This window comes from Etheostoma spectabile, chromosome 13 (genome assembly GCF_008692095.1).
Source record: "Etheostoma spectabile isolate EspeVRDwgs_2016 chromosome 13, UIUC_Espe_1.0, whole genome shotgun sequence".
Lineage (NCBI taxonomy): Eukaryota > Metazoa > Chordata > Actinopteri > Perciformes > Percidae > Etheostoma > Etheostoma spectabile.
The window spans coordinates 28,885,221-28,900,135 of NC_045745.1; the positions used below are offsets into that span (position 1 = coordinate 28,885,221).

At 41.5% G+C, this 14,915-nt stretch overlaps 1 protein-coding gene across 2 annotated transcripts in view; it reads right to left on the minus strand.

Annotated features, from left to right (window-relative positions):
* The window catches only part of LOC116700560 (roundabout homolog 2), an 83,954-nt gene that overhangs the window by 14,022 nt on the left and 55,017 nt on the right, over positions 1–14,915 (minus strand). Inside the window, exons 7-17 of one of the 2 annotated variants that reach the window (XM_032533851.1) lie at positions 14,681–14,692; positions 14,048–14,172; positions 12,678–12,849; positions 9,239–9,444; positions 7,351–7,432; positions 7,065–7,230; positions 6,364–6,530; positions 6,155–6,276; positions 4,494–4,725; positions 384–508; positions 109–280 (exon numbers count right to left, since the gene is read on the minus strand). In XM_032533851.1, coding sequence (XP_032389742.1) covers positions 109–280; positions 384–508; positions 4,494–4,725; positions 6,155–6,276; positions 6,364–6,530; positions 7,065–7,230; positions 7,351–7,432; positions 9,239–9,444; positions 12,678–12,849; positions 14,048–14,172; positions 14,681–14,692 — 1,581 coding nt within the window. The remainder of the gene's footprint in view (positions 1–108; positions 281–383; positions 509–4,493; positions 4,726–6,154; positions 6,277–6,363; positions 6,531–7,064; positions 7,231–7,350; positions 7,433–9,238; positions 9,445–12,677; positions 12,850–14,047; positions 14,173–14,680; positions 14,693–14,915) is intronic. The other variant, XM_032533852.1, reaches the window with a different exon arrangement.

Consider the following 14,915-nt stretch of genomic DNA (forward strand, 5'->3'; position numbering starts at 1 on the left):
TTTCCAGACCCCCCCTCCCCCCCCACCAGTCTGTGATGGGTCCCCCATTATGAGGTCATTTCATTTGATTCCAGGTTTGGTGTGTGTGTGTGTGTGTGTGTGGATTACCCAAGATGATGAGTTGGGGCTTGCTCTTGACCCCCACCCCTGCGCTGGTGCCTGCAGCCACCTCCACATGGTACTGCACTCCAGTCTGCAGCCCTCCAACTATCACGGAACGGATGGTTGCGTCCACAGACTTATTGAGATGAAAGCGGGTTTCGTTGGCCAGACACCAGATCTGACAAAGACAGACACGCCAGACAGAATTCATTGTGATGCCGTACGGTACATTACTAAAATATTCAGTTTGGTACAGCGTATCAGGTGCAGTTAGATCCTACCTTGTACTCCTGGATGATGCCGTTCTGTTGCTCGGCGGGGGGAGGGTCCCATGACACGCTGATGGACGTGCTGTTATGGCTCCCTACTGTCATTACTGTCACTTGCTGTGGAGGCGCACCAGGTGCTGATGGGTCAAGGAGGGTGATAATATTGAAGAAACAAAGAAAAAGGAAAATAATTAAGCTTTTTGATTTTTAACAGAAGTGAACATGTTTCATGTCCAAGAAGGATTTGACTCACCCACTACCACAACTCATGTTCATATAGCAAGCCATACAACAAGGTACTTTCTAAGCCAGCGTGGCAGATGGCTACTTGAGAACTTTATCTCAATTTCATATCGTGATGATAGGATTAAAAAAAAAAAAAAAAAATTGGAATGCACTGGGGCCTAAAAATGCACTATTCTTTCATTATACTGAGTTTAACATTCTATTATCTTACTGGCATCGTAAGTTATACACACCAAGCATATGAAGTCCAAATTGTGCTTTACTAATTACTAATAACGACAACCATTCCATGCAGACCAGCACATTCAGATATGAGTGGAATTTTCTCGGCCAAGGAAATATGGCTGAGCCCAGCAGCTAACATCATTCCCAAAATGGACTAAATCCATTACAACCACATGTAAATGCATTCAAAGCAGCTGTGTATTACATCTTGCATATCTTTTCTAGATGAAAATGGTCAGTCTTCATGTTCTATAATGAGGATTCTGAGATGGCTTGTCAACAGAAATGCACTGCTATGCCTCACGGTGCCACATTTAAACTCCCTCTTTAATTTTTTTTTAAATGCACAAAACTGGCCTGATAACATGCATGGGCAGATTGGTGATTTAAAGAGCCCGCAAGCAGCGGGAGGCAAATACCATGTCTATGCGACTGACTAAATCATCATCTTTCACTGAACGAACGCTACAACCACTCTGGGCCCATAGTTTCTCATGATTCCCATTAAAACTATCATTATGTTCTGACTGAGTGGATGAAATAACTACTCTGAACCCAATTAAGGAACTGAAAAAAATAATGCTATCTGCAGTGGATCCATGTAAGCAAGACACTGACTGCCATGGCAGTGCAGAGAAACCAAAGCAGGTGGGCCATGACGAGATAGTCTTGTTTGCCACCTGGCCAAAGAGCAACATGGTTACTTTGACTTCTCCAGATGGGATGAGTTCTGTAAATAGTTGGAGAGAAATGCATTGAACATGTGTGCAGTGTGTCAGTGAAGCAACGGCAGTGACTGTACTGCATTGGTAGATTAGAGTCATAACGCCAGACACTCTTTTTTCATTCATTATGGATGTTCACGTTGCGTGCTTCCCGTTTTGAGCGTCTTTCTTCCAAGAAAGACTTGTAGGCCTCCTCAGAGTCCCTGCAGCCGTTTTTAATTGCTGCAGGCCAGTTGGTTCTGTCACTTGCGACTGCCTCCCAGTTGTCCAGGTTGATGGAGAAGACCTTAAGATCCCTCTTGATGATGTCTTTAAAATGTAGGTGGGGGGCATTTGCCAGCTCGCCATAAAATCAGATTTTACGGAGGCGAGTGTCATTCATTTGCTAAACATGCCCAGCCCATCGGAGGTGGCATTCAAGAAGAATGGTTTACAGGTCACTGGAGCCAGTTTTCTCAAGTATGACAGAGTTTGACACAAACATCATAGATACCAGCATACACCCAGTATGGAACGAAGGCAGTGAAAATGGAGGGCGTTATGGCGATGTTCATGCCTGCGGTAGGTTGTTCATGTAAAAATAGTACATAGATACAAAGCTGTTCAGCTCAGCTGTTGGTTTTCTGTATTAGAACATGGACAAAGAATAGTAGCTACGTATGACCACAGTATATGTGTGTGTGTGTGTGTGTGTATGTGTGTGTGTGTGTGTATATATATATATATATATATATATATATATATATATATATATAAATGCTTTTTTGGTTGGCTAATGTGAGTGCACCATCAAACAAGTAACCTCCAGTTTTTTTCATTTCAGTGGTGCTGTTTCAGCAAACTGATGGAGCTTGCCCAGTCAGTCAAAGGTTTACATTAGGAGAAGACAGGAACCATTAGCTGTAGTTCTGCAATTTCCGTATACGAGAACAATCCCCGAGGATGAATAATGGCTACAATACCAGTAATGACTCAGGGTAACATTACAATAAATGGTCACAACAGCAGAAAAGGTCAAAGAGTATGCTATTCAAAATGTGACTAATACTGATATTAAGACTGATGCACACAGTAATCTTAAGCAATTAATGATTCCAATGTCTGAGGGAACATTTCACTTTTTTACTCACAGCTGTGCAATTAAACAAAAGGCACTTAAGCGGCTTAATGTCCTGCTATACAGGGTATAAAGTGGTCAACATAACCTGATATGCAAATGAGTGCATCAATTAAGCTAATTAATTCACAAATTAGCAAACATTGCTATGTCAACTTACCTGTCGCCATATAACACACAATACACTCAGGGGTCAGGGAGTTTTATTGCACCCAAGATGACCTGTCTTTGCTCTTTACTGACCCTCCTGCCATGGTCTCAAAATATCAGTATATATTCATCTTAACATCTATATCTGCCTTAGACTAGCACACCACAGCATTTGGTGGAAAGCCATGGGATCCTACAGATGACAGCGATGACTTACATCACAGGGCCTTCTGCCTCCGGCCACATTGCTCACACCAACAACTCATTGAAGGGATGCGAGAATCATTAATCTTAACACACTTTTTCCCCCTGTATGCAGTGGGAGACACCAGCTGTTTTGACCTCAGAGACCCCTAAGACCCCTTTTGCTAGGGTTTCACAAATGCACTGGCACATTCCCAATCTGCCTTTGATGGATAGGATGTTTTTTGTGCTAAGCAGCACATTTCCTGGGCTCTAAAGTATCAGTAGATCAAGCCAATTTTCCTGAACCAAGCTGCATTGTTTCCCAGATACCAAGTATCTTGAGCATGTGCCCCAGTCCACAAAGACCTCTTGTGATTATATCTGGACATTTTAACTGGGTTACAGTGAGGGGGATCTCTCTGTGTAGCCATGTTCCACACAGTCCAGCTTTAAGGACACACACAGCGTTTGTGAAGTAAACATGCAAGTTCGTTCTTGACCGTGGATAGATTGAGAACACAATCCCAACTCAAGGGCTAGCTGTTTCCCGAGCTTTTGTCATCACTTTGTGCGATGGGCTAAAGGCTATTATTTATTAATCACATTATACTGGAAGTTGTCCAATTTGCAAATAAAGTACACAACAAATTATTTTATGTTACACTCATTTACGACAAAAAACAGTGCTCTTTCAACGCCATGCTGCAAACGCCCTGACAAAATCTAAGCGTTTTTAAAAGGGGCAGCTGCCAAAGCCAGGCAGAAACAGCCGACTCTTTACGTGGGCTGAAACTACTTTCATACCCTTACAGCCATGATCCTCACGCCATCTCCTCTGAAATGACAGATCTCCAAGAAAGCTAATTGAAATGACCAGAGGCGGTGAGTTGCCGTGCGGCGGTGTGAAAGCCCCTTAAAAGGAATCAGTGGTTGATAATTTGACCCACACGATAGGCCACCAACAAATGTTATTACCATTGTGTTAAAGATTAATACCATGTGTGTGTTGGGAAAGTGTGTGTGTGCGTGTGTGGGGGGGGGGTCATTTCACGCAGGTCTGGTTGGTGTGTGACGGGGACATGGCAGCAGGGGTCCACAGAGGAGCAGAGAGAGAGAGTAGCGCTTATGTCAAAGGAGATAGTTTTTGCCCTCCCCTCTCTGCCCCTCAACCCACAGAGGCCCAGGCTTGTCACAGACCCCCACTGCGCTGTCTGGGAGACCTGTTTCCATACACAGGGGACATGGCACTGCAGCAGTATGCGTGTGTGGGTGGGTGTACTTGAAATGCCATTATCCGTTACTATCTAGCCATGAAGCCATTACTAGCTGCAACTAAATCTAAAAGTAGGTAGAACCAGTTACACAAGAAAATCTGCTCATGCATAAGTAACTAAATCTTACATTTTGCAATACATAAAGTTAGCAGAGAAATAGATTTCTTTTGTCAGAAATGTGAGTGAATTTGTTGCTTACCTTCTTCCATGGTGAGTGCTGTCATGGATTCACTGTCTGCACCCTGGAACTCATTGAAATACGGTCGCACTTTAATCTCATAGACGATGCCTTTCTTCAGACCAGAGAGAGTTAGGTCCCTTTCTGAGGCAACCTTCACATCCTGTATCTGCCATGGCCCTGGGGAGGGCAGACCTGACGTCTGCCGGTACAACACACGGTAGCCTTGAATAAACTGGGATGGATTCTCCACCTGTGAGGAGGGGAGAAGGAGTGAGAGAGCGGGAAGAAGACATGCTGCACGGTAATGATGTGGGAGGTGGCGTACATGTGTGTGTGAACTGCTTTGGAGCTGTGGATCAACATTCAGTTTGTGTCCTCTGTCAGTGACAATGCACGCTTAGTTAATCATACAGTTTAATCAGCAGCTGAGGAGCAAGAAACCACATGAAGAGCCACAGCTAAACAGCACCCCTGACTCAGACATTCAGCACAGTTTTGGACTCAAAATACTGGTGCATTTCAGGGCACATTTAAAATATGAAATACATAGAACTCATAGTAATGGCTTGTTAACAAGGGCAGAAGCAAGAAAAGGCTTTTACAAGTGATATAAAGCAGCTGTTTATCATAGGACCAGTCAAAATATATTACAATGAATTTGTTTTCTCCCCCCCCCCTCTCTCTCTCTGTCTCAACCTCAGTCACGATGGCATTAAGAGAATAACTTGTTAATCTAAAAGCCTTATAAACACAAAATAATTTATTTGGTTGAGGCCATGAATCAAAATAAAGTACCCTCGTCTGTGTTCACTTTGGCATTGTCTTAGAAGATAGTCGCATAATTAATCAAGATGAAGTCTGGAATAATGTTGTTATTACAGAGAGACGCTCAACAAAGTGTTGTTGGTTTTGTCACCTGACATTTAGTGAAGTAATAGATAGTCCAATTAAAGTTTACTGAAATATGAAATCTAAAATGGGAAATTCCCATTTGTGCAAATGATTCCACAGGACATGCACAAGGCAAAACATACTTTGGATCAAATTCAACAGTGTGAACAAACCACTTCAATACAGACACTTTGGCTTGACATTGGGTAATGAATGAGTGTGTTTCTCGCAAATGGAGCCTAGTCAAAGAACGCCCGCGTACCCATTCAGATCGAACACAAACACAGGTATATCTTGTCACTGTGTCAGTGTGCGAGCACCATTACAGTATACTTTGTCGTACAGACAAGCATGAAATAGCAGACTAGTGAAAGCCCATCCTAGGTGTGTCATTAACCTACAGCAGCAGGCAGTAGGGACACCTTGCCAACAGACAAATAACATTTCCCAGATAAAGGACTGACTGCTAACTGCCTCCACAAGTGACACATGTAGCACCTAATAGTGATGTATTTGTCCTGAATGGAAACATTAGTCTTGATTCCTGCATCACCTCAAACCATTCTAAATTGATGGAGCACCAGCTGCTCAGACTATGAATATGTAGCCATCCTTCAATGTTTAGGAGTGTGTGTGTGTGTGTGTGCCAACTGATCCAAACCGTAGTGACATGCCAAGTGTAAAGTTCCCAAACAAGCTAAGGAAAGATTTTTTGCTCTGAAGGTAAATCTGCCATAAATCAATGTAACTAAAAAAAAGAAATTAGTACAGTAAATATAAGTACTCACAGTCCATGTGACCTGCACAGAAGTAGAGCTAAGGACCACAGGGTTATGCATGCTGACCACCACATCACCCAACTCCTTCTGCACGCGGCGGTGGTCCACTCCCTGTGCTGTGGGACTAATGTCTGGGAAAAGAGAGAGAGATGCAAGCATGTAGAGTGGAATATTGATTCTTATTAAGAATCCATCACCACACATTCTTATTTCTGTACCTTGAGTCCGGACAGGCTCAGACATAAGGCTAGGGTCCCCGAGCCCTTGAGCATTGATTGCCCTGATGATGAACAAGTAGACAGTATTGGGTCGCAGGTCCTTGACTGTGAACTCTGTGGTCTTTGCATGGTCTGCCACTGTCTGCCAGCTGTTACTCACCGACTGACTATAGAGAGAGTATGATTAAATCAAATTAATTAGGAATAATCCTTTCATTACTTTCAAAGTCATCTAGACAGTTTATTTGAGGCCGTACGCTGGTAGGCCGTTCTCTTAGAGACTACAAGCAAAAATCACATGTCACACAGTGATGACATGCCATAATCACTTAGGAAATCTTTAGAAATACTTTCTGTCATCGTCAAAAAGAGTAATCAGGGTAACAATCATGACACACGCTAAGCTTTTGTAGTCCTTTCTTTTTGTCAACTAGCTGTATTTGGTAAGAAAAGAAAAATCCCAAATCTCAAGTGCCAATCATTTTCTGCTTGAAGTGAGCTTTTATGTGCTATATAATTAACATTCAAATTTAAATACCAGAACATTTTCCCTCTTGTGAAATGAATTGTAAACCATCTAGAATTTTCTGCTTGAAACTGCCCTAACTTGATTGAATGCCCACAAACGCACCGACCACTGTAACTGCCATGAAAGTTTGGGGTCACTAAATGTTGCTGGAGGCCATAGGTCATAGACATACCCAAAGGCCTCGATGACATAGGAGGACACTGGGGAGCCCACCTCTGGCCCCGGTTCCCATGACAACGAGACACTGCTCTTGGTAACATCAGTGACCTCTGGCTTGGAGGGTGGTCCTGGGAGGGCTGTTGCGTTGTGAGACATGAAGTCTAAGAGGTCGGTGGAGTCTGACAAAGGAGAAAACAGAGAGAGGCAAAATTAATACCTGCAAATGCAAAGCATATCAAGCAATCTTATGCATACAATTGTGTTAATTTTTCATATGAATGATTTCTAATGAAGCAAACCTCTGACGTCCAAGTAGGCACTCCATGATGTTTCTCCACTGGAGCTGGTGGCAACACAGGTGTACAACCCCGAATCAGACAGCTAAGAACGACAGATTAGGATATTATAATTAAGGTAAAAAAACAAGATTTAATATAATCCACAGCTTCAACAATTAGTCTATTTCAGAGTTGCACTGTAGCAGAAACCAAATGTAACACTAAAAACCAAAAGGTGAAGCTGCCTGTATGAACCTGACCCATAAAGATTCTTTTTGCAATAGAGATAACACAGATTTCCAGGGTGTGCTCTGTTGCTGTGTTCCACTGAATCCAATTGTCTTTGTAACTCTGATCCCAGATGGTTTTCTACTGGCTCTTGCGTCACTCTGGGCTTTGAAAGAGGTTCACAGCTAGTAGTACAGTAAAAATGCATTAACCTCCAATGGCCTGCATTTGGCTCGAGAAAAGCCGGAGAGTGGATGAGAAAACTTTAACACCGGCCAATTAAAAAAAAAAAGAGTCCAGTAAGAGCTTACATTCATTTTCTTAATTGATATCCTCCAATAATAGTCAACCCCTATACCCATAGCCATCAACATTATCATCATCAGTGCTGACACAGGGAATATGACGATCTGTTTTATATTGGCAATGCCTTAGGAGTCACTCACAACTACGCAATCTCTCAAGAGAGAGTAGAAGAGAGAGAGAGAGTGACACAGGAAGAGCACTTTGACACTGTGACAGGACACTGTATATTGCACTTCCTCCATCATATTACCCCCTTTGGACTCCTCTCACTTGTCCCTGTCCTTGACTCCTTGAGTCTATCTGCTGCCTCAGAGATTCAGCCCAAATAGCAGCGTTTAACAACTTATAAAAATCAATCCTCACTATTCATCTTATAAAAGCAACCTGACTGCACTTGTCCATTTGAATTACATTCAGCTGACATCAGCTGGCAGATGAAAGAAAGTGTCTCTCGTCTTTCACATGCAATAGAAAAATGTGATGTACAAACACAAAAAACTGGGACTGGAGGTTTGTGTTTTTTGTGTTTGTATGTGTATCTATGTATGTACTATACATTGAGGTCCTAGTTTTAATTTTTAGTAACAGTGCAGTAAAAGCCAGGTCATCAAGTTAATGAAACAGAAATAGAATTTGGAGTCCTTGAGAAATATGTGCACAGTGTGATTATTTGCAGGCACACATCTACAAGAGATTTAGTTGATATGGCACAGGATAGGAAACAAATCATTCATGTTTTGGGGGGTAAAACATTCTCTCTAAGACTAATTAACAATCCTTTGTTTCTATTAATTAATCCCCGGGTCCTGATAGAACCGATGCCAGTGAAGCTTGATTGCTGGAATTGCTTGGACCAATTCAGGTTTAGCAAAAAGGAACCTTGGTTAACATGTAGCAAAGTCACCGTGCTTCCAGTTCTCAGCAATTACTTTGGCGAGTACAATGTTATCATATGCAATAGAGTTGTAGAGAGAATGTACAATTCTACACAGAGAGAGACCCATATTTTACTAAACTGGAAATATCCTTACATTCTTTACAGTATATACTACACATAGTAGTCCATTATGCCATGTACATTATATGTGTACAATGTTGCATGCCAACTTTGGTAACACTTTACTTGAAGGTATCTACATAAGAAAGTCATGACACAGTCATAACACATGAACCCTAACCCCAACCATAACCCTAACCATAACTTCTCATGACAAAACCAAATGGCACTTACAAAACGTTGACTTGTTTATAATGTTTATGACGCGTTCATGACAGTGTCATGTCACTCTTATGTAGATACCTTCAAATAAAATGTAACCCTAACTTCTATGTACTGTATTCTATATGCATTGCTTGGTAATCCACAACTACCCACCCTGGCATTCTGGATCTGAAGGCTGCCATGCTCCAGCAGGGAAAATCGTGGATCCTTTCCAAGCAGACTGGCCCCATTCTTTCGCCAGGTGACCGTGGGCTCTGGGTCCCCTGATGCCTGGCACCTGAGTAGGGACACGCCACCCAATGCCTGCGTTTGATTGGATGGGCCTTGTCGGATAATGGGTGGAGGGCGGTCCTTCAGGGCTAAGGATAATAATCAAGCAACAGGAAATTGTTTTTTTTTACCACACATTTCTAGCACTATAATTTGTGTGTCATGGTCTTGGCATGCAGCAATGACTCTGTATTCGAACTAGTTAGACTTTCCCTGATTTGTTGGAGAAAAAAAACACATGACCTTATCACAATGTGTTAATTTGTGATTGCAGTAATTGCATTGGTGACTGCAGGCCCAAGATGTTTGGGTTCAATCTGATGGATTTGTTGTGAGAGAAAGTGACGGATTTGTGAGCATTTCCCACAGTAAGGCAGTGTGCTCATGGCACTGCATCACACCTTTGCGCTTTAATTACTAGGTGAGGATTAACGATGCTTCACCCGTGGTGCTAATTACCATACCTTCTTTATAACACCTCTCAACACATCCATGCATGTCCTCTCTCTTCCTACTCAGACTCATGGCTGAACCTCCTCCCTCTTAGCACTCCCCCTCCCGCCACCCTAGACAGATACACACACACACACACGCAAACACACACACACACACACACACACACACAAAACTAAACTAAACTCTGAATTAGCATGCCAAGCAGAACAACAATACATCTCTTTTAAAAGCATGTTATATCATCCAGAAAACAGCCTCTGCACTCTGCAACAGTGAATTTCTGGAGGGTTGAAGCTCTCTAAGCCTTGTAACTACTTCCCGCTTCCAATTTCCTCACTGTTGCTCTCAACTGTTATCAGGGTCTGTCTCCATTTGTACAAGTGTTTACAGCAGCTTCCCCTCGCCTTATCTTTCATCACACCTCCTTCAGCACAATGAGGAACACAGCACCTCAAGCAGGATAGCAGATAAATCAAGTGCAACTTGGTGCAGGTACAGTAAGCAGAACCATATGTGACATGCCAGTTATTATGGAAGCTGAACTGTTTGCATTTAGGTGGCAATAAAACACATTGTATAGTGTATATGACAAGCATTTATTGGGATTTGTGAAAGTGGTATGAACACAAAATAAATCAATCAATAATCAGTCTTCCGTGAGGAACCTCAGTTGGGCATTGGTCTCTATATTGGTTAAAGATAGACAGCCTGGTATTGCATTTTCAGGGAAACATTACATCAACTGTATATCAAGCTACCGTTACCCCCATGTGATTAGAGAGCCAACAACATCATATTGCTGTTCCTAATTTAGCTGCTGTAAGAAATGTAATCATACACTCCAGCTTCAGCGACAGAGGTAATAATAAAATGTTGCTTTTCAAGATTGCTTATCACTTATCACTACCAGAGGCTGCAAAATAAAGAGAATTGTTTTACAGTAGGTTTGGGATGTTGGGAGATGTATCTACTGGTGTTATGCCTGCTACAGAGTAAATGTTGATTATTAAAACATTGATTAGATGAGTATTTCTATTTCGAGCATACATTTCTGCATCTACCACCACACAACTGCCCAAAACTAGATTTGAAAGGTAATTTAAGGTCTGGGATTGTACTATTTGATCAAGCATCACACCGGTAGCCACTATAGCCTCCAGGCATCCACAGTGTCCGTAAGAATCAGTCGGACAGGTTGGAATTACTACACACAAAATCTATCCAGTATCAAATATTCCCCGCCTGTAGGCTTGAAATATAGCTTTGAAAAGAGTGTGGCTTGATCCTAGGTGGAGGGCAGTGGCGGTGGTCAGCTTGTATATCAGGCAGCTACATTGTAATTCTAATGCTGACCCAGTTTTACATCCATAGAAAATCGCCAAACCCCTTATGCTCCATGTCAACTATCTACCAGTATTCTCAGGTTACAAACAATCTTCAGTAGAAGAAATTGCTAAATAAAATGCCTGTGTTTCAGTCCTCACACACTACCTTCCTCAGCTTGCAAGCTACTGTATGCAGTGGTGTCCTTACAGTGTTCTTCAGGAGACCTGCCCTGTACTAGCCAATTCAATCCAAACACAATAATTACTACAGCTTCATCTTCAAGTTGCAGTACATACCATTCACTCAAATCCAATTGGATAATTTATAAACCTGCCAGCCACACATCATACACAATGCCCAGGGTGGAGCATTACTCTATATCTGGACCTTCAGAAATTTTACATCCAATAAAGGCCTCTCTCGGACACCCCTAATCTTGAGTGATGCTAGAAACGTCACGTCAACCTTCCAAAACTCCACTTGGTATCACGGCAAGTCTCCGCTTTCAGCCATCAATCATCTGCATGTTTCCCATCCCCGGTGCTCTGCACCAAACATTTTCATATTGATCCATCTCCTCTGAGTGACAGAACAGGAGTCATTTCCTCTCTAAAAACACTTCAACAGATTTTAATTTAATAATGTGTGGGAGGAAAAAGTCAAGAAACAAATGGAGAGAAGGGCATAAACAGCTCCCGTCTGGCAGCTGCACAGCACTTAATGTTAACATTAAAGCTTTGTAAAATGGGAAAAGAAAAAGAAAAAAAGAAAGAAAAGGAATGCTAAAGTGTCTCTCCATCAAGGAGACAGTTTCACTTTAGACAGTTTCAGTCTTTTCAGAACATTCACATTTACATTTTTAAAGAAGATGATAACAATACGGATGGCTTTTTGCTTTTAGAACATATAGATGATTCTTCGCTGATCTGAGTGTAGGCAGATAACAAGCTTTTATTTCTAACTGTTTAATTAGTTCTGAACAATGCTGAAAGCCTGTCTGTGTTTTTCTACAGTATATGGTTTTAAAGCCCAGTATGCATCACAATGAAAATGCATCAAATACAACAACAGAATACTACCGACAAGCCTATGAAATCATAATAAGTGTTGCTAGTACCCTACCCTGAAAAGATTGCTAATGCAAATCTGCAATTTCAGGAAGCTAAATAAAACATATTTAATCCACATTTAAAGTCTGAATAATGTCAAGTTGTGATTACAAACTGCAGTCATTGCAATTTTATACTTTCTAAATATTCTTAGAAATCATTATATAAAGCAGTGGTGTCACCTACCAGCTATCAGGAGAATCCCTAAAGATGATACAATGTAGGAAAAAGTAATTCTTTTATGGCAAAATTACCCATATATTGTGCCATGCAATCATGCAATGGTATTTTGTATCCACTAATACTGTGCATGTGCTTCCCTAATGCATACAGTGATTAACCTAATGGGTTAACATGTTGGTGCTGTTAAACCATGTACTGCAACTAAGAAAAAGGAACTCATATTTCAGTAAGAGTGTGTCTAGCCTTACCGTCTGCTACCTCCAGCTGGGCCTTGGCCATGATGCTGCCTGCTACAGTGAGGGCCTGGCAGACATAATACCCTGCATCAGAGCGTTGCACAGATGAAATGGTCAACTCTCCGTTCACAGACACAGAAACACGGCTAGCTTCCTGTGTTGGCTGGCTGGGAAACAGAAGATCCTACAGGGAGTGAAAGCGGTAAGCAACGTAAATAAAATGGGATGGCATACTAGCTTGGTAGTCCAAAGGTATACCATCTAGAAACTGGAACCTACTTTTAAGAAGAAGTTGTAATTATTGTTTTATTTTTTTAAATCAATATTTAGTTTTTTTGAGCAAATACTTTATATTCACAAACCATCATAAAGTGTGTACCACACAACAAACTACAGTGTATTGCTTCCAATTAATTATTGTTGATTATTGAGACAATTACTGTAAATCTCCTTCACATTGCCAGTAGATCTCTTGGTAAAATGTAGGAACTAATTTGCAATTTCTTGACTTTTGATTAGTTTAAATTCCATATTTCTGACAAGGTTCTGCTAAACTAAGTGTTCTACTCTATCCCAGTGGTCAATTTTAAGACCCATGTTTTTTTTCTCAAGTTACATGCTAACCCTTGGTCATATAATAAACTGGTACAGATACATATTTGCATTGTAATTGGATAGCATCTTTTCATGTGTTTCAGTCATTAAATGTGACTTAAACTATAATAAAGAATCATTCTGCCAAGAGTAAGGTTTAATTGTTGTCACATTCTCCAAAAGGGAGAAGAATGAATTTAATGAACTTTACATATTTTGCCAACTGACTTTAAAGAAATCACTCCTATGTCTTCTTTGCTCATATATTCCAACAACTATGTGCAATTCAGTCAGAAAAGTAGGTCAATGTCGCTTTCCTACTTGGTCTGAATGGCATTTTACCCCCAGAGTGATAATCTTGCTGTAATAACCTGCAGTCATGGTTGTAAAATTGAGGCATCAGCGTTGTCTGTTTTTGCACCCCCAAGCAGGCGAGCTGATGGGCAGGAAAGGGCATTAGCCTGCTTTCATTATGTCTAATGACTCTAATGCTGCACATGACATTGTTTCTTGCTAAGTGAATTTGCCGGTCAGACTGGTGTAGATTAGTGATAAATGACCACTTCATTATCTGTGTGTGGAACCAAACCACCTTTTGCTGTTCCCTGGTTTGATCCTTTTAGTCAGATCCTTGGCCATTGTTTTTATATTTCACATTTTAGATACTTTACTCTGAACGCTGCTTCAGAATTTATGTCTAAATAGCAAAGTAGGCTTATAAGAAAAATCATTAATATCACATCATGCACACATACATAGACATACAGACATATAACCAAGTACGTTACCTGGCTACCCTCTCGTTGCCAGAAGACAGTGGGCTGAGGTTTGCCCCTGGTCTCGCAAGGAAAGGTAGCTGTTCGTCCTTGGGCCACAATCTGGTCACGGGGTCGCACCACAAACTGGGGCGCCTCTGAAGTTAAAGGTAGAAAAACCATAACACAATAGCAACACATATGCACAGTGTGTATAATAGGAAGAATTAGTTGAAAAAGACAAATGCTTGGACTGAAGGTCCAGCTGCAAGCTAAAAGGTTCATGCATTAGGTCTTGGCTATTACTTTAAGAACTAGTTCTTGACTATGCCAATCACACAAGCCATTCATCCAGCTGTCACAACACCAGAATGAATGAAATTGACTAATTTGCAGGATGTCTTGACATCCTCCTCAATTTAAGTTTTTGAACTAGGGCATGGCAATCATACCGTATCTGGACACCTTGAAAAAAGTGAGGTGGTAAATTCAAACTGCCAGGTACAGCCAGGAAGTCAGGGGTTGATAGTAACAATGTAGATATGCATGTCCAATATTAGTTTGATGAATGTATTTGTGGAATGCCACAACAGCCCATGCATACATGTGTGTGATCAAAAACAGAAAGAGAGCAACGCATGCCAAATGGGATCAGCTCTTACTTACCGACGGGGCGAGCTGGTGACACAACAATGGTGTGGGTGAGATTAACACACAACACAGAGAGAAAGAAAGCAGAGGAGTAGAACAGAGGGACAGGAAAAAAAAGAATGAAAATCAGAAATGAATGAGATGGAGTTGGGTTTCCATCCATGAAGTTCAAGGGGGAGGAGGGTGGAGCTCAGTCACCAAAAGCAGGTGATGGCATGAGCCTCAAGGAAATGGCGCCTTGGCAACGTTA